This window comes from Anopheles maculipalpis, chromosome 2RL (assembly GCF_943734695.1).
Source record: "Anopheles maculipalpis chromosome 2RL, idAnoMacuDA_375_x, whole genome shotgun sequence".
NCBI classification, from domain to species: domain Eukaryota; kingdom Metazoa; phylum Arthropoda; class Insecta; order Diptera; family Culicidae; genus Anopheles; species Anopheles maculipalpis.
In genome coordinates this window covers 73,455,639-73,475,621 of record NC_064871.1, presented here as the reverse complement: position 1 = coordinate 73,475,621, position 19,983 = coordinate 73,455,639, and the positions used below count along the sequence as shown (strand labels likewise).

The 19,983-nt window shown below is 37.8% G+C and overlaps 2 protein-coding genes and 1 non-coding gene across 3 annotated transcripts in view; 1 reads left to right on the top strand and 2 right to left on the bottom strand.

Annotated features, from left to right (window-relative positions):
* LOC126556493 (nephrin-like) overlaps positions 1–6,139 on the top strand; it is a 317,497-nt gene extending 311,358 nt beyond the window's left edge. Inside the window, exons 20-23 of the mRNA XM_050211757.1 lie at positions 3,897–4,042; positions 4,112–4,232; positions 5,388–5,482; positions 5,585–6,139. Of these exons, the coding sequence (XP_050067714.1) occupies positions 3,897–4,042; positions 4,112–4,232; positions 5,388–5,482; positions 5,585–6,139 (917 nt within the window). The remainder of the gene's footprint in view (positions 1–3,896; positions 4,043–4,111; positions 4,233–5,387; positions 5,483–5,584) is intronic.
* Positions 1–19,983, bottom strand: part of LOC126568830 (serine/threonine-protein kinase ULK2) — a 373,161-nt gene that overhangs the window by 111,637 nt on the left and 241,541 nt on the right. The gene's annotated exons all lie outside the window — the stretch shown is intronic.
* Trnae-uuc (transfer RNA glutamic acid (anticodon UUC)) lies at positions 7,625–7,696 on the bottom strand. Its single transcript has one exon. It is a non-coding gene; the product is annotated as a tRNA-Glu (tRNA).

Sequence of the window (19,983 nt, the reverse complement as noted above, 5' to 3'; positions counted from 1 at the left end):
ATCTTTTGCTGGAGAAAACGTTAACTTGTGTTATTAAATTTCCATTTCAAACAAAATTGCAACATTTTTCTAGTTTTGTAAGCAATTGCCACAACATTTCAGTGCATTTCCACCTTAATGCTTTCGAAAGCTTGCGACCGGTGTATAGGAAATGCATTCCACAATACAAAACCCACAATACTACATTCCTCCAGCTGGCATTCCATCAACTAAACAGCGTAAATGTTTCTCTCACAAAAACAAAACTAAAAATAAGCACAGACATACACAACAGCCTCCCCGTCATTCCTTCTGTTTCGAAAGTGTTTATTTGCTTTCTTTCACATTTCTACGTTTGATTCGCTTTTTTACCTTTACCACGTTTTCCATTACGTTGCGGTTTTGTTTAACTTTACCTTTCGTTTGCATTTATTTCTGTTTCGTTTCATTTGCTGATGCTGCTGCCGTTGCTGCTCCACGACTGATAAAACACGCACCGTGCGCGCACTTGCCGCGAATATTGCGAATCGTCCTAAACCGACGCACACCGTATGGACGCATTTGCGCATCGTACAACACACACACGCGCACGCACACACACACACACACACACACACACACACACACACACACGTGGGCACATGGATCGACAAAAAACGCAAACCACTTGACCCTCAGCCGCGGACGCAACGATACCGGTGGAGCTGAGCGAAAAGGCGGAACTGCCCAGCTTCGTGATATTTTGCTTCGCCTTCGCCGGGCTCTGTTTGCTGATCGTGAACGCTGGCCTCGTGGCCTGCTTCATCGTGAGGAAACGGGCTAAAGGTAAACTAACTGACACCGTTTTTTTTTTTTTGCTTTTCCTTTTGTTTTATCGCCTGTCTCTGCTTGCAAGTCCTTGTTGAAAATGGAGACTGTTGCTTTTTTCAAACGCAGCATCAAACGAATGTTTTCTAACATCAGCTTAAATTTGTTCACAGCTACACGGCTTTTGTGGTGCGTTTGTTTTGTTTTTTCGTTCAATTTTATTTCCAAACCGAATGGTTTTATCCCATTCATCTGTATGATGGGAAAGCAGAAACAACTTTTTGTATGTGTTGAAATATAAAATTTGAAGAGAAATCCTCTAAAAATATTTTTTACTATAGAAAAACAATATGGCATATTCGAAACAAGAATTCCAAACACGCGAAAATTATACAGTTTGGGTTATTGATGTGTGAAACATTCAAAAAATCACTGTAATTTTATTTGTAAAAGTTGTTTATTTAGAACAACTTAAAAACTAATTTAAAAAAGAAAGGGTTCTAATTAAAAAGTAGAAAAAGATACTTCAGTACTTAATGATAGATCAGTATACTTAAGTTAATAATCAAATTTTCAACTTTTGAAAAAGAACATAAGTTTTTTTTAAATGTTGTAACTTATAATTTTTTAATGTTTTTTAAAATGTATTTACATTCATAACAAAATACAAGGCACTTACAAGCTATATTCCATTCCAAATTATTTACAATGTTTTCAATACAATAATAGCTCATTTGTCAACATCTCTTAGTCGATAGCGTTATCTTTGTTTCCAATGATATATTTGACATAGTTTGCAAATAACTTTAACAATTTAGTACTCTTGACTGGTATGATTCCGTTTAACTCCGGAAAACGAAAACAAGAAAAAGACAAATTCTGGACAATGTTTGTTTCGTGTGTTCCTGAAACAACTTCCAAGCTGCAGTTACTCTTGGACAATTAAAGTATTCATGATCGATTCGTTCTTTAGCTGTGCAGCTTGTGCAATTAGAATTAATTGAGAGTTCCATTCTTTCCAATAGTTCCCCATGTAATATTTTGTAATTTTTGTTATTTTGTACCGATCGTTGTTCTGAGCTGATTTTAAAATTATGTATTTTAATCCAATTTTTAAAAATGTTTTTAACGTTTGATTCAATAACAAATTTTGAATCTGGTAATATTTCTATTAATAGCTTATTGATTCACTTGGCTAAAGGTCAATCTGTTATGTTTTGTGGAATGTCGGCTAATTGCAATAAAACTGTGTTCAAGCAAGGGTAACTGAGCGGTGATGATGTGATGTCGGATCGGATTGTTGACGTGCTTGAATGATATATGAGGAACTAACTTTCAGCTGATGTTGCTCCATCAAATATCTGTTTGTGAGCAGAACATGGGTTCTTGTGGATGGTACATGTACATTTAACTCACCTCTTTGAGGTAGCGCTATTTGCTGTAATGGAACTCGTATTACACCAGTAAAATTCCATGTAAAGCTTGCTACTACAATGGATATTTCTGCTCAGTCACAGTTTTGTGCTCCACGAATCGACGCAACAAACCATAGTTTTGGTGGCAAAAAAAGATTCAAAATCAGTAGTTTTTGAATAAGATTGAGACACGATGAAATTTCACGACATTTTGTATCACCAAGTTCCAATTTTGCGTCACTGCTTCCCGCACGTCATTGGAAAATAATACTCCGAGAATTCTCAGTCTATCCGCGGTTCGGAGCATTGAAATGGTTGTCCAAAAAATGCATCTACCAATATCTAACGCGACGGTCTGTTCTACGTTTAGCTTGGCTGCCTGGCATAATGCAACATGCTTCAATCAATGTTAATGTTTCAATGATTCAATTTTGCAGTTTTGCAGTTTGCCTTTGTTAATAAAAAAAAATTATTAATTATAATGTTATCCATTAAAATGTATAAAACTAATTTTCTAACAGTTTTTTGATATTATTGACATTCAGATAAAAAAGCCTAAATGCTTGATGATCTAAGTTTAATACTCGAACTTTATAAGGAAAATTAAAAGCCATTACTTTAAGGATCAAACTTACTTGTAATTTTATTTTAAAATACGTCATATTTTATGTCACGCCTCAGTTTACCCCTGAAGAGTGTAGAAAATGTCATCGAATGTTTATACAACATCTCTTTTAAGAGCGTCAAAATTCGGTGTTTTTAATTACGTTGATCTTAAATTAAAATTTTTCTGGAGCCAATTTAAATCATTTTCCCTTTATTCTAGAATGCACAGCAAACAACCATTTCTGGCTGGTTTGCTTTCACCATTACATAATGTCATTAACTAAACTTGCCCCAAGTACAACACGCCAAACAAATGAACAATCTTTAATCTGCACACACACAAAAAAAACGCACTCACACACACAACCATTGCCCACCCGAAGTATCCAGAGGTGTGATAATTTAAATTGTGTCGATTACCCTCAAGCTGATAATCCCGACAATCAAACCACAAATCAAACCATCTCTCAAAACCTCATAGAATCGGCCCAGCCTGGTTTTTTTGAACGGCCCACCGTTTTGTCCCGGGGCTGTCGATGTAACAAAGCCTTGCGACCACAGGTGTCAACGGGAACATCAATCATGATTATAACTTTTCATCGAACAATATCAGCAGTGAAAACAATACACACAAATTCCTCCTCCGGCTAATCTGTTGCGCTGGCAGGGAATGTGACATAATCGGAGATTACTGATGTTGTTAGAGGTGTCGTTTGTTCCCTTATGCTTTTTTTGTCTTAGAGGTTCTTTTTTTTCTTTGCTTGATGCGTTATTACCTACTCTGCAATCTTATCAATCATATCGCTATGCAAATTTTACCCACAAACCATCAAACAAGGGACCCATTAGTGGGGGTTTGTTTGATTGATTTATGGTGTTTTGGAACCGAAATCAAGACACATTCTTACAAGGTTTAATAACGTCAGTTTGCAATAGAGACCGAACCTCACAGACAAATGTCATAGTTGAGAAGTGCGAGTGAGAGACAGAGAGAGAGAGAGAGAGGCAAAAGACTCCCGGAAACTGACCATGTACGAACTACTAGTATCGGTATTTCAAACTAACGAATCATTTTTGTATTATGTTTAGACTCATCAAACCCAAACAGTAAATCAGCTACGATCGAAATGTATGCGCCCAGCTCGTACAACGATACCGTCACCGGGGAAACACTGTCGAGCGTTTCGGAGAAGAGTGACGCATACTCCAACGATGGCAGCCAGCAAGACTTTATGGTAATTGGCCTGCACAATAGGTGTGTTATTATTTCTATTTTAATGAACTATTTGTTCCCCGATTTATAGGATGAAACACGGAAAAGAGCAGTTTCCACCTACCTTATCGATGGAGGTGAAATTCAACCACCGAGATATCAGCAAGAAAGCACTTTACCTCACTATGCAAGCAATACTGGCACCGACAATGGTAAGTTTCTGTCGATAATTGTGAAATATGTTCTTTTAGTGCGATAAAAGCTCTGTTTGCATTGCTTGAAATGTAAGCTTCGGGGTGAATTTTCCGTTCTCGAAATATTTCTTACATACGATGAAACATTTTTCACGAAAAAACGGTGAAATATTTCAATCACAGGGTTTGCATCGCTGCTATTACTGCTATCATATTACTGTCCTTTTATTATATAAGGATGTACAACCAAAATACATCCTAACCACCCATTTCTAACCTCGATTGGCTTTGTTAAACCTGCCATAAAACCTACTCAAAAACTTGTTAGTTCATGATACATTAAACAACTACAGTTCCTTCCTTTACAGCGTTTTACAGGCTAGTTTTACTTGTGAAATGCATTTTTAATTTCTACTAAGGACTTTTTCACTATTGAATGAATATTTCTCATCCGTCAAGATAACTTACACTATTTCAAAGTCATTTTTCACATCTTTCAAATAGAGCGGATTGATCAGTGCGTCTCAACCCATCTGAGTGCGATAAATTCTAACATTTGAAAAGAGTTTCCAATCAAACAATTAATTAAAATTCAGACTGAAAACTTTTACGGTAAAACATACAAATATTAAATACAGTTCTAATACTTGTTTTCTTTTGTAAACAGCCATCTGTGTTTGGTTAAAAATATATTTGCTATATTCTTTTATGTGGCTTGACAAACATTGGAGTTGAATGCAAACAACTCGCTTCATGTGAATGTGGTTAAACATGACCACACAACAGTGAACATTTTCTTGACAGATGATGGCAGATAAATTTGATGCTGAAAAAGTTTGCTTTACAGAAATTAAAAATGCATTTCACAATACTGTTAAACGCTTTAAGCTAGATTTAACATCTCAAGCTTTTCTTATGAAAATATTCTTCTTCTTCTTATTGTCTTAACGACCTGTAAGGTCATGCCGGCCATCGAAATGGTTTTCTAGGCTGCCGATACCACGTAGTTGGTTAGTCAGGCCTCACTACGGACACTACGAAGGTTAATTAAGAGGTTAATTTAAGTGCTGTTATACAACATCTATTTATACAAAATCTTCGTGTAGATAATTCAAGTAAAACTCATTACAAGGCCTTAGAGTAACATCAAAATTTCCGGCACCTTTTTTCCAGGATATGATCAATCAGGTCCCGCCGAGAGGCTCAACAACTCCACCATGGATGGTTCGTACTATCACATGAACAACGACCGTTTCTATCCCCCCATGGTAAGTAACACTGTAACGCTTCAAAAAGTGCCAGAGTTTTGTGAAAAGCTCCGCACGCTAAAAAGCTCTTTTACCAACGACGTTGTACCTTTTCAATTTCAGGATTATCCGGGCATTGAGTTTCCTACACCTGCATTACCAATACTACCCCCCTCGATGGCTCCCACGGAAAGCTCTTCCGAAACGTTACGAAGAGTTGCCCGAACGATGGTACCGCCACCGGATGTAACGCATCACACACACCACCGTACAGGGGGCCATCTGCACGATGGCAGCCACTCTTCCACGATTCCATACGGTAGTCTCAATGCCAGCATTTCACAAGCCGTCCAGTCGACTCCCAAACAACCGCCCGGCATTCTGAAGGATCCAAAGCGAAGCAATAGTTCCGCTAGCGGTAGTCAGACCTATTCAACACTACCACACCAGCATCAACTGTACAGTGTGCACAACCCATCACCGATTCCGTCGGACCAGTATGTTGGGGGACCAAGTGGAGGTTTTTTGGTACTGGAACCGCATGGACACACCATGAGCGTCGGTACCAGTGCGGGTAGTAGCTTGCTGATGGGAGCGTATGATCCACCAGCCAGCTCTAGCTTGGCGTCATATAATGTGTCCGTTGGGTATACCGATTCCGATGGACATCTTGTTTAGTGTGGATGATTCGCGGCAAGCGCCAATGAATGGCCACGTGTAATATTATAATGAAGAATCGGTATCGGTTAAATGGCATAGTTCGGTATAAGCCAACATATTCGTCAGGAGGACTAAGATTAAGCTTTGTAATTTGAAAAGATCAATGAATTTAAATAATTTGTAAGGATTTGTTTTAATTATGTTATGGAATAGCAAGTGGCCAAACATTGATTATTTTATTTTCTCTCTAAAGTTTATGTTTTCAATTACTATTGCAACTAATTCATATGTAGTCCATGTATGTAAAATACCAAAGCTAAGGTGGATTTAAAAAAAGAATCTATTGGAAAATCCAGTACATTGTCAATTAAATGCAAAAAGAATTTTCACTTGTCTGATTTTTAAGATATAATTTCATTGTCTTAAAAAAATCTTTCTTTCTTCCGCAATTAAATTAAAAATTGACAATAAAGCAACATTAAATTTTAATTTACAATTAGGGCGAATTATTCCTGCTTTCTTGATTTAATCCTTTTTTTTTTTATTTTATGGTCAAGTGAAACCCTTTTTAAAGTATCTTTTTAAAGTACATTATTATAATTACGTTACCTTTTTCCTGTACATACATCAAACAATACATTTTAATAGAGTTTAAAAGAAATTGTAGGCCAAAGATCCAATTGATGCTGCCGGAGAAGGGAACATGCCAACAAGCAAGAACCAATTTTGAGCAATTTTACCTTTAGTTTAAGCGTAAACCAGCGTCAATCATTTGTAAAACTTAAAAGCATTGCTCGCGATGAAGCATTGCTTACGTATGAACTAATGCGACAAGCATTTTTTTATAACATGTATGGTCATAAAACTGCCGATAGTTTGTAGACTTATTAACACAGACGCTTTGTACACCTACTTTATCCTCCTTCTATGGCAAAGTACATTATCCCTCTCTTTCCATAGTCGATATACACTCTTTTGTACCTCATAATAGAAAGATCTCGTAACTGCAGCCCAAAAATTGGTTTTCACTTCGCATCTCAACTTTTTGTTTTTTTTTTTTCATCCGTGCAATAAAAATGGTATTTGTAAGACCTTCAGCAAAATGAAATAAAAATGTGTAAACATACAAGCATACAAGCCTTCTTTGCAGCATATGTACATCGAACAGGTAGATAGAAAAGGTAGAATAAACAAAAGTTTTATTGCACATTTCTCGTAGATAGTATATTTAAAAAATGCATTCAGAAAAGCGCATTAAACAACTTATGACGAATGAGTGTGTGATATGCTGTCGACATCACACGTACACACTGATAACAAATTCTTCATGATGTATGCGATTGGAGAAAAATAAAGGAAAACTGTATATTACGTTATGAATTGGGTAAAATTAAATTGAATTTAACTAACAAACAAGATGACATTATAATTTTGGTAAGTTTTACTAATCCTTTTTTAAACAGCATAGGTCTGCTTCAAATGTTTCAAAAGTGTAAAAAGATTTTCCCATACCGGGAATCGAACCCGGGCCTTCTGGGTGAAAGCCAGATATCCTAGCCACTAGACCATATGGGATATACATCCTATGGTAATGTGCTTTTCAACTTGAATTTGCCAAGGTTACATTTACAAAAAATAATAATAATATGGAAAAACAAAGTTAAAAATGAAATTTCGTAGCAAATATTTTAAAAAAACTATTTTTTTTTGTAGATTAATTTTTATGATACAAAATAGTAGCATATTTTAATTTCATACATTAAATTTTCAAAGGAATAAAGAATAATTCCATAAAAACCCAGCTAAAAATAAATCATAAATAGCAAGAAAAGTTAATTTATGATGGAGGCGCCTAATAGTGATGGAGGCGCCTGGTACTTCATGAAAATCAAAATTTCAATTTTCTTGAAACAGCTTTTTTATGAAATATTGTAAACATTGGAAATGAACATAATATGTATATACTATAAAATTTTAAGTTTTTGATATAAAAATCCTATACTATTCATAATATTTTCGTACATCAATAATTGTCATTGATCCATTAAATATTATCTTTTTATAATTAAAAAAGAAGGTCATACTGCTGATTTCTCTCGAATACAATTTCAAAAATGTCATTTTTATTCTTTTCAAACGCCTAAAAGACTTTAAACTACACAATTATTAACTAGATGGTAACAGCCATAATACACAACATAGCGGAGCATATTTGCATCAGAATTCATCCCATTCAGCCGTAACGATTCCCTCAGGGCAAGTTTGTTGTATTTAGAATTAAAAATAATTTCACCAATGCCTTTCCCCACCTGCACGCCTATCAGCTGATCAATCAGACAGCGCTGCCACTGCGGAAAGTAATGCTTCACCCGCAATCAACAGCGCTCTAATAGTATATGTCCCGTCTCTAAGCAACGTCGGCGCTTGTGTCTTTCTACACCAACACAAACATATCGTTTCATACAACCAACGCAAACGCTCTCCTATCACACCAGCTCAAGTACAATGTTGAAGAAAGAAAAAAGAAAACAGTCAAAAATACTAATCAACAAATGCTGCACCTACCTCATCACGCAAACTATGCCACATTAAACGATGGGGGAATGCTGTTACTTACACGCACCCTTGCTTGCCTGTTGCATGTATGGGTGTGGTGCTATGCCGGCTAGCCGAGGAAGGCAAACCAATCGGGAGCTGTTGCGCATGCTGTCAACCAAACCGCAATCCAGCTGTCTGAAAACATTTTCACTGACATAAGGAACCGTCCAATGGTCGGGAAGGGAAAATGGTTTAAGGGGTTGCGGGAAGCATTTGTTATGGTCGAATCCTGCAGTAATAGCGAAAACGGCTAGCAGACCAACAGAACGTGCTTTGCCTCACTTCGGAGACTGCTCGAAAAACCGAACGCCAGACACACACACACACATCGAATGCAGCCAACGAGTGATATAAATGTAGTGGTGCCAAGCGTGACACAATGTTGAGTTGTGGAACGTTTTTCAACGGTTTTCCCAGTGAATCACAATAAAATGATAGATTTTAAGAATTTTATAAGAACTTTTTTGTTATAAAATTATATTTAACTGCTGCCAACAATACATCAGTGAGGTAAGAAATCTTCTATCAGTCCCAAACCAGAAACGAGTCATAAAAATAATCTTCATTTAATCCCAACACACGATTCAACCCTGCCCATCAGATACCCGCAATCTCGATGGTGTAAGTTCGGCTTAGCTCGAGCACTGCAACAGTCGAGAGCGGGTTTCAGTCGAGATCGAAACAAGGCCACCGAAGGCCACGCATTTCCGTTTTTCCTCCTGAAGGTTCATTTCAGTGTGGGGGAAAAAAGGCACGCAAACAGAAGCCGTTTGCAAGCAGCAGCACATGGGGTACGGCACGGTGTTTTTTTTTTCTCTCCCCCGTTTCACTTTTTCTTATTCATTTCTTCACTGCTCATCGAACGTTAGCTGGATGGATCAATTATTCAAACGCATTCCATCAGTTTCAGTGACATAGTGTGAAGTGCAGTTTATGTCGTCGGCCAGGAGGCATCTAATGTGTGTTTGCGTGTGTAAATTTACATCATCCGAGTGGGATAAAAATAAGGAGCACATTGAGTGAGCTGTTGAGCTGCTTTCAATACATTTGAATAAGTAACCAACGAGCAGTTTGGATTTAAATATTAAAATAGAAAAGTGGACAACTTATAGTCAATAAAATCATTTGCTAGATTTAAAAAGCAACTCTTCGAAAAAACTACGACAACACAGTTTTTAAACCTTTCCTTTGTGTTCCTTAACGTCCACCAGCAAACGACTTGGTGTACCCGTGCGTGCGTGTGGTTACGGTGCACGCAAAGAACGGGAGCGTTTGTGCGTGAAAGTTTTTCGCGCGCATAAATAAAATTAGCTCACGAATCTCTCTTCCGTCTCGGTCAGTCTCGTAGGCAAGCTTCCCCTTACAAACATTCATCCCATCCCCATCAGTTCGCTCCCCCTGTTCAACAGACTTGAAGTAGCAAACAACGAGAGTTTTCGATGGAAGGTGAAAAATGATTGTTGAATTTTTTTCCACTTTTCACTGTCCTGTGTTTGTCTATGTGTGCAAGTGTGTGTGCCCTGTGTCTTTTTGAACATTCCCAGCGCTAGTTCTCACCATTGGCAAACGAATCCGCAAACGGGGTAGTGCAGTGATTCATCAAAATAGAACAAAAAGCCCTTGTCTGTGCGGCCAAATCGTTCGACGAAAGGAAGGAGAATACAAAATCGGTTCAGATATTGAAGGTAACGCAAAACCGTCGCAAGATGATACATTTACACATTTTATGAACTGTGAAACGGTTCGCGTTGAAATTTCGAACCGTTTTTTTTACCGTTTGCTGCTTTTCGATGTGTTTTACACACAAGCAATATCTCTTGCAGACATTTTGATGGATGTTGGAATGAGATGCAACGATTTAACGTTTATTGTTTTGTATTTTGATACAAAAACATTTTGATCTCATGATCAGGATGAGGGTTTTCATTTTTAAACCTTAGTTTACAATAATTTTGACTCGTAGAAAGTAGACTTTTGGATTGAAGTATCAATTTTAAGAACAATCTTACTTGAAAAAAATCAGTAAGAGTGTTCTATCATGTAATTTAAAATAAAAAGTATTGATTACTGGGGCGCCGGTCTTCAAACGCCGGGACCGGCGTTCAAATCCCATTCGGATCGTCCCCTCGTAGTGAGGGCTGAATATTCAACTACTTGCTATCGGTAAGTCTAGTAATCCTTTCGATGGCCGGCGTGACCCTACGATCGTTAAGTCAAGAAGAAAAAAAAATATTGATAAAATTCTCTATATAATGCCAGAGTGGTAGAAGTGACCTCAGCGCCGGTTTTCACATGATAAGACTTGGGTTCTAATCCCACAATCCTTAGTGGGAACTTACTATCTAACTACGAGGTTTCAATAAGTATAGCTCGACGATGTGACCTGGTAGGTTGTTTAAACCGTCATTAATAATCAATGATTATTAAAAAGCAAATGAAAAATCAATTATTTCATATATACCTCGTCAATCTAGTTTATCTAAACAATCAACACATATGGTGTTGACCGCCATGCTGAAATTCAATAAAAATAAAAATCAATTTCACAAAAACGATTATAAAAGGATATCTAAAATTAAAAAGGAATGAACTCAATAATATTGAGTAAAAGTAGAATAAAGAAATAAATAATAAATAAATAATAATAACACAAGCTAAGGTATGAACAAAACAATCAGACCACAACAATATCCGGTATTCAAACTAATGCATTCAATACTCGCCTGGAAAAGAATATTTTCCAGATTTTAAAAAAGCTTCACTGACATCTAAACCATTACTGGCAATTTTGTATTCATCTTGATATTATCAAATCATTGCAGTGAATTTACGAACTGGGATTCAAATTCAATCTGAACCATACCCCCGTAGTGAGGTCAACAACAAGTCTAGTAAGCTATTAGATGGGCGGATCTGATCTAGTGATCTAGTAGGCCTTTAAAAAGGAGACTTTAAGTATACAGAGCAAAACAGAGGCTAACACGAGCTACATAGAACAAAACAAGACTAAACGGCACAAAACACAGATGGAGGAAGCCCTCAAAGAATTAGATGAAACATAAAACATTGAAGAGAAAATGAGAAAATCAACTTCTAGCTAATAAAGCAGAATAATTGCTACAAAACATGTTTAGGCATGTGATGGCCTACCATCCGACGTGTCTAAATCAAAGAGTTGACAGCGCTGATGGTGATTGGTCATGTCAGAAGAAGGTTTAAAGAGTTTTCTATGATGAACTAGCGAGGCACCATATTCGAAGAGAGATCCTACAAGAATGACAAAGAGTCCTTAAGACATTATGAGTCTTAAAAGGCGTTTTTCAGTTTCTCTAGTTGGTGTAGGTAGAATTTTGATCTCACATTTAAAATTTTGCTGTTCTGTTGCAATGCTCTGTTGAACAAATTTCTTTAAGAACTTAACAAATAATTTTATAACTTTAAAATAGTTTAGATTAAATCATGCTTGTGCTATTCACACATTGTAACCATGAAAATCAACACCACATTACACGATTTTTGTTTTCTTTCAACAATACGAAACCTTGTAACTGGTTGGTTGGAATGTGACTGTTCCGTTTCAATTTGCAACCGTACACCACCTTGAAGCTTTCCGTTTGATTATGCTTTATAAATAGCATAACTAAGAATACACTCTGCGGTTTATTTGCTTCAAATCTTTGGTTCGGTTCAAGGAAACAAATTTTGCATTTTGAACTACCATTCAGCATTGGGATTAAACGAAGCGAAAGTCGAGCTTAATCTAGGTAATTAATTAATTAATTCAATTATCTATCGTACCGCCATTCAATTCGTTTCGAATTTCGGATCAAACGAGATTACTCAATTAAATGCAATAGTGCGTGATTGTACGTAGCTGTCAATTATTTGGAGTAAAAATGAAATGCTGACAACAAAATAACACTTCAAAGCTTAGTTAGCTGTGTGCGTCGCTTCAATTTCGCTTAAAAATAAAGCACAAAAATTGGATATTAAGTCAGACTGTGTAAGAATGATTTGGGATAGAAATATCTCAGCCTTGAAGCTATTTGGTCAAGTTACGCCATTTTTATAGCACACAGCAGAATACTTAAATCAATAATCTCTAATTATCGTGACGCAGACGTCACTGTACGAACGTTTTGCATTAATAGCGACAAATTGCATGAATTTCGCAACCAGTTTTACAAATAACTTTTAAACACAACCCCCGTACCGAACATTGCAAAAGGGGATGATTGAAGAAGAATTCCTTGGTGCCATCATCGAGAAATTAAACGACCAAATATTTTCAAAGCAGATTCGCTAGCACAGGGCTTCCTTACAAGCGGGCAGGAAAAACAGAAAGGAAATTTAAAAAAACACACACACATACACACACACAACCCATAGACAGCACCGAAACTCACCGATCCAAAGAGACCGTAACGGTCAGCCAGAAGCACTTGCCCCCGGGGACGGCCAGGCTAGGTGATATTTTTGTACCGTGCGTGCCCGCCACAGTATCTCGGGAGACGGGGTCGTTTCGAGTTCGCTGGTTTGCGCGCTTCGTTCGATCTTAAAATATCGACCCCAAGGAACGCACCCATTCGTAGTCGAGCCGTGGAAGAGTGAACATCGAGCGAGTCTTTTTGCCTGCACCGTCGTCCGCTCGTTGCGCCAGTCGGTGCGCACACCAGCATACCAGTGTGTGTCTGTCGTGGCCGGGAAGGTAGGTGTTGGTAGCGTTCCCTCCAGCCAAAAAACCGGGCCATGGATTACGGTTTTTGACTGCGTGCTGTTTCGTAGTGAAGTGCGTACGTCCAGCAAAGTGCTCCAGTGTGATCGAGCGATTAGGATGTGAGTGTGTCGCACACATGCACACACACAACGTGTGTGAAAATTACGTTAGATAATCGCTGGTGAAGTGAAGTGTAACTACATTATGTATGCAAATATTGTATCGCAGACCCCCCCCCCCCAGATTCCGGGTTAAACCGTGCCCTGGGTTGTGGATAAAATTAAATTGATCCTTACTTCCGGTAGCCCTAGAATGAAGAAAAAAAAGATTCCGCCCAGGGTTTTGTGAAAAAATAATATGGCTCCGTGTGCTGCTGAAGGGAGCAGAGAAGAAGAAGGAAGAAAAAAAGGTATATTAAGGTGGCCGAGCAAAGTGGCAAGTGAAAAGTTTTATTTTTAAATACCTCCTCGAGAGCACACCCGAAACCGGCCGCCGCCATTCGATGTTTTCTTGCTCTTCCCGGTATGAGCTGGTGCTGCTCCTAGTGGTAACCGTCACCAGTGACAGCAGCAGAAAAAATAACAACCACAACAACAGTGGCAGCAGCAACAGTAACAGCAACGTCAAGCAGTGGTGCCAGCAACCGTAACCAGCAACTTCTTGCCCCGAAAACGCGCGATCTACGGTCGCCCGGTCGCGGCGGGTCAAAGTTAGCCAACACAAATCCATCGTACGATGTGCATACAAGCTTGTGTTTGTGTGTGTGTGTGATTGTGAGTGCTTGCACAAGGTGGAAAATGCGCGTGCGCTTGCAAATCTTTCTGCCGTACCGGCATCTAGGATGCGCGCTAGTTTTAACATAGAAATATACAACCTGCCGACGGTGCTCTCGAGAAAGCGAAAGAGTTTATTTTCGTATAAGATATGTGAGCGCAAATGTTTTACAACACGTGAAAATAGGAGCTCTAGAAAGCGAAGGCGTGTGCCAGTGTGTAAGTGAGCGCTCGAAACCCACGAGATCAAGTGTCCGTTGCAGCAGTTGAAGCATTAAACCATTCACTCATACTACGGTGCGTTGTGTTGTGCTAGTGTTTACGTTGTTTTGATAGTGAACAAAACCGTGCTGCTGGAACAGCATACATATTTGTGATGAAAAGGGTCAAGGAAAATTTGAGATGTAAACATGGCACGGCTCATTAGCAGTGTTGCAACATGTTTCGGCCAATGAGCAATGTGGTGGAGTGGAAAGAAAGAAACTGTACGATCGTCTTCAGCACGGGATGCTTTACCTTCAAGATTAAGGATTATTGGACTTCTGAAAGCCGCTTGTGGAATAATTGTAAAAGGTAAGAAGGACAACTTTATTTTTCAGATACCCTTAGTCAGTTAGCATTACCCAAAATCCTTCCTCCTATCCTTTAGTTTGCTTTAAAAATTATTAAAATTCACAAATTAAAGAAATCAAGCTAAGTAAAAGTGTCACGATCAATTCTACTTGTACAATCTTACGTGGCTGAGATGTAAGTTTTGTTTTATCTGGATGGAACATTTTTTATCGAGTTGATTTTGCAAACTTTTTTCAATATGTTCTCTTACCTACACTAGTTGTATTATAGTGAAAACTGTTTAATAGTGACTATAACTTTGGATGGCCCGATGGTAAAGGCGACAACGGCGCCGGTCTTCATACGGCAGGATCGGGGTTCAAGTCCCATCCGGACCGTCCCCCCGTAGTGAGGCATGACTAACCAACTATGTGGTCTCGGCAATCTAGAAAGCCATTTCGATGGCTGGCATGACCTTAGAGGTCGTTCAGCCAATAAGAAGATAACTTGGGCCGGTAAAATCTCCTTAGTACCAAACTCACGCTTGCCAACTATGAGTGATTGTAGCTTGGGCCTAGATAGACGCCTTTCATTTTTATAATAAAACTATTATACCTCTTTTTTTGGGGTTTTTTTTTGTGATTTGATGAAGAAATCCGTAATAGATCCACGGGAATTACAGCAGTATAATCAGAGAGTCCTTTCTTCAACGAGAGTTTTAGCGCGACTACTGTGACGTTGCTGAATGAGTTAACGTCTGACAAAGGAGAAACTGGCAGTGCTGCCAGAACCACAGAAATGGTAACGGACGATTAAAATATCCCAACACCCCAACTCGGACTATACCATATCTGTTACTTAGTATGCATCCCAAATCCCTCTCTACAGAACTTCATTTTGATACCGTTCACACCCAAGGCATTTGTTCCAGCAAAGCCCGCTTTGTTTCAGACTATACAAAGCCTTATTCAGCTTGCAAACTCTGTCCGTATCGTCTTCGAATCCTTCGGATTGCATACTAAGTAACAGATATTGTATAGTTTGAGTTAGGGTGTTGGGTTTTTTAATCGTCCGATACCATTTTTCCAACATATTTTAAGACAATCACTCAGTTTATGTAAAGGTTGTACACTTAATTATTTATAATACGCTAAGCAGTCTTTGGCCTGCTGTCAAAGTCCTACGAAATTACTTGCGGTTCAGAGCTGTCGTGTTTCAATCCTGGTGTTTCTGAGGAACGCATCAAAGCCGTCACTCCATCTCAACTTTAGTCTACCACGTCTGCTCTATCCATGTGAACGGCCTTAAACGAACAAAACTAGTTGGATCGTTTGGTGTCATACTCATGACATTGTCAGTCCACCGGATCCTGAATTGTTGTGACATTATCGATTTGGCTCATTCGTTCACTTATACGTTAGTATCTTTTGAATTGAATTGAGCAGTCGTGTACAAAGCTAAAAATCGAATTAAAATAGTTATTATTCTTTGAATGAATGAAGCATTTTGATCAATTCCTTTGTATTGCTAATAACAACTGTTTGTATTGGGTATTGCGTAGATGTATTAACAGGTCACGAACTTGTGTTGATCAGAACAAAATTCTCATCACCATCTAGACATGTGGAACACTTAACCTGGATATTGGAACAATGAACACTTGGGAGGTTGTAACTAGGTTAGGCAGCTGGCAGGAAAGAACAGAATAATACTTACCCTCGAGCAGAAAGCACGCGCGAACTGCACAATGTATCACTAAATGATAAATCTTCTCAAACTTTATTTTAAAAGAGACGGCCTGGCCACATTGCTGGTACAACTATTATTTATTTTAAGTATGACGGCTTGAACGGTACACCTCTTATTCTGGATAAGAAATTTCATCACGCCTTTAATGCATTGGTACCCTTATCTTTGATGCATTTGAACCCCTGTTCGAACTAAGAAAAAGCTTGTCTACAATGTCTTCGATTAAAAATCGTAAATCAGCAATGCCAAGCTTCTTAAGAGATAGAAAAAAAAATCGGAAATTGAAACAAATTGCCATGCGATTAAAAATTAGCGTACGTACGAATAAAATTCATTTTTCAAAACCAAGTTTTGATTGCTAAAATCGTAGAAATTGATGAATTATTTTATCATGTGAATTATCTTACAATTCGCATTTGAACTATAAATAATTTGTACCTTTGATTTTTTAACATGTAGTCGATGTAGTCGAACTTTTCAAGCTGTACTTTTAATTTGATAGCCAACCCTAACATAACCTAAAAGATCAATATTACAGTTTACGTTATTTCTCATGTTTCATTAACACTAGAACTACCGGAACAGTCATTTTGACTGGTTTCATATCTTTCTAGTGGATTTATTTTTCATAGTTAAACAATTCTGCCGATGTTGATGCGTGACTTTAACACATTCAATTAGATGTTCATTCCTATGAAATTAAAAATTAAAAATCTAAGCTTCTCTCTCTCTCTCTCTCTCTCTGTCTATCTCTCTATCTCTCTCTTTCTTTCTCTCTTATTCATGTTGGCCTACTCTTTTAAAGAGCACGTCGTCAACAATAGATCTCCAGGAAACTCGATCCCTGGCTGCAGCTTCCCATCCATGTAGCTTTTATAATTCCCCAAAAATCTAAGCGAATATTATTATATGAAGAATACATCAGAAATATGAAAATGTTAGTCATTTTGACTGTACTGGCACGTGTATCTAACCGCACACGCGCCAAAATCGCGGTGGTTCTAGTGTTAAATTGTTAAATTAGTTATTTATCAATAATTCGTACGCAGGACAAACAATCAACCTACGAGTATTAACAAAGTCAAGGAAAACCAGTAGTGGTGGTTCAAGCTCTTGGGATTGTATTAAAAAATTAAACAAATCTGTTCAATTTATCAATTTTTTTTTAGTAAAACCGTTACACTTTTCTATTAAGCATAAAGGCATATTATTCGACTAACATGATTCATTGATAAGATTCATGAAAGGACTTATTTTTATGTTGACAAAAAAAACACTCTTCTCCGTCATAAATCACCGTGTCAGGGTCCTGCCAAAAAGGGCTAACAACATTTAAACCTCATTCATATATTTTGTCACCCCGCGTTTGGCAACACGTCAAGTGAATACATTTTTTGAGCACCAAAACCTCAACCTCCGATTTCATAATATTGTGTAACGAACACACAGCCATTGTTTTTAGGAAGCAGTTTAGTGTAGTTGTTGGGTTGACAGTTCAAGTATTGCAGTAAAAACGGTTCATTGTCACCGATTCTCGCTATCGACCGACTGTGCCCCTGTCGAGTTCCATGTGCTATTTTTAACATTGAACTCAAGATCTTCGCTTCTCGCCATATGATCGAGATGGATATGTGTGCCCTCTGTACCAAATCTGCTACTGGTATCTCACCGACGCTCGTACGAACGGTTATTAGTATTTGAGAAGCGATGAAGTAATCGCAGAGTGTTATTAATGTCTTCGCACAGTCATTGCTTCTGCCGACTGTAAAAGCAAACAAACTGATGAAGATTTCGGATGATTTCATGGAGAGTAGATTAAATATTTTCCTAGCATCCTGCTAACATGGACGAATCGTTCGTCGTCGAGAATATTTTCGCAGATTTTATTTCATGCTGAGAAAAACAATCTGATGATAGAAAATTTAAGAACAATAATTTTTTCCCCAATTTTTAAAACAAAATAGGATTTAGGTGTGAATTTATAAGTTACTGAAAGCCAAGAAAAGTTTTAGGAATAAAAATGTATCGCACCAAACTTGATTCTATATACTCTTACTCGAAATAGGAACCCCCTTCATCAGACATTCCAAAGCAAACCCGACCAACACTGAGTAACTTGTAATTGGACCACTGTACTACGAGAAAGGTCACACATCCTGCATCACAAACGCTTGTAATGGAAGGGTTCAACGATGGAATTTCACACTATTCATTATGTAGATCATGTCTTTCCAAACTGTTTGCGTTTAATCCATATGCAAGAGCTCTCGGCAGCATAGTTCGTGCAAGAGCATAATAATTAATTGCACCAGCCAACACTTTTGCGGTGATTGTTTTCGTTTGTCTTCCCATTCTGGCTAAAATGGGTGTACGAGTGAGCAGAACTGAAGGGCATGCGATATGTTAAAATATTTCTCGTGCAATGTTGGGAGTAAAAATACCAGAACGTTTTTTTTATGTTTTAAAATCTTTCAAAAAGATATTGAAAAAGTGTTATAAATAACTATTATTTGTAAAAGAATTGCACAAAGCTATGGCTACAAATTCCTGTTTTCTTAAGTAATAAACTATCCATTCCGTTCTATTCTACAATTTAAACAATACAATTAAGCCCCGTTTCTTCATTTTCAACCGAGTTCATGCACAGCAAATGGAACGCTTCCTGCACAATTGGAACTTTAAGCTCTTTAATATTTTCTCTACCAAGTCACCGCATTCGTCCGGCTACGCCTTTTTGGACGATCTTATCACGAAAGACGCAACACCCCACCCGAAAACCACTCAAACTTATCAAAATCCTTGTTACCCGGTTGCCGAGCAACCGGGCTAATGAAAGGACACGATACGGCGCACTAATTACTTCCATTTCGTGAGAATGTTGACTCGCTTGGGTGGAAGTGAAACTACGTTCAGGTTTTTTTTTGTTTTTTGGGATCTATATTTACGGTGTTTGTGATACGTGTGGGAAGACGGGTTTTCATGGTCGATGTTTAATTGAAGATAAATCGATCTTTTATTTTATACGCGAAGGACAGCCTGTAAGAAAAATGGCTGAAAAACAAATGGATAATAATTTTTTAATCAAAATGTTTCTTTACAAGAAGAACTATTAATTCAATAAAGTCTTTTTCTATATTATGTAATTATTTTCTTCACCCAAAAAAAAAGCATTAATTCTCAAGACCAAAAAAAGGCACCCAAAAACGTGTCTTCTTCGTGTTTAACCACAAAAGCTTCTCAGCTGTAAATAAGTACCTCTTGTCTATAAGCTATCCTTGGAAAAGAAAACCACATCAAAGTGTAATTCTTGTGCGCAATAACATGACCTCGCTGGACTAGAAGATATGTTCAACGGTATTTAAAGTCTGGTCCATTTACTGTACACCCAAAATCGACCTTAAATACAAAAGAACTCAAGCTTTGATTGTGCACATCGAGCTTTGTAATGCATCCTTCCAAACTAAAGCTCTTCC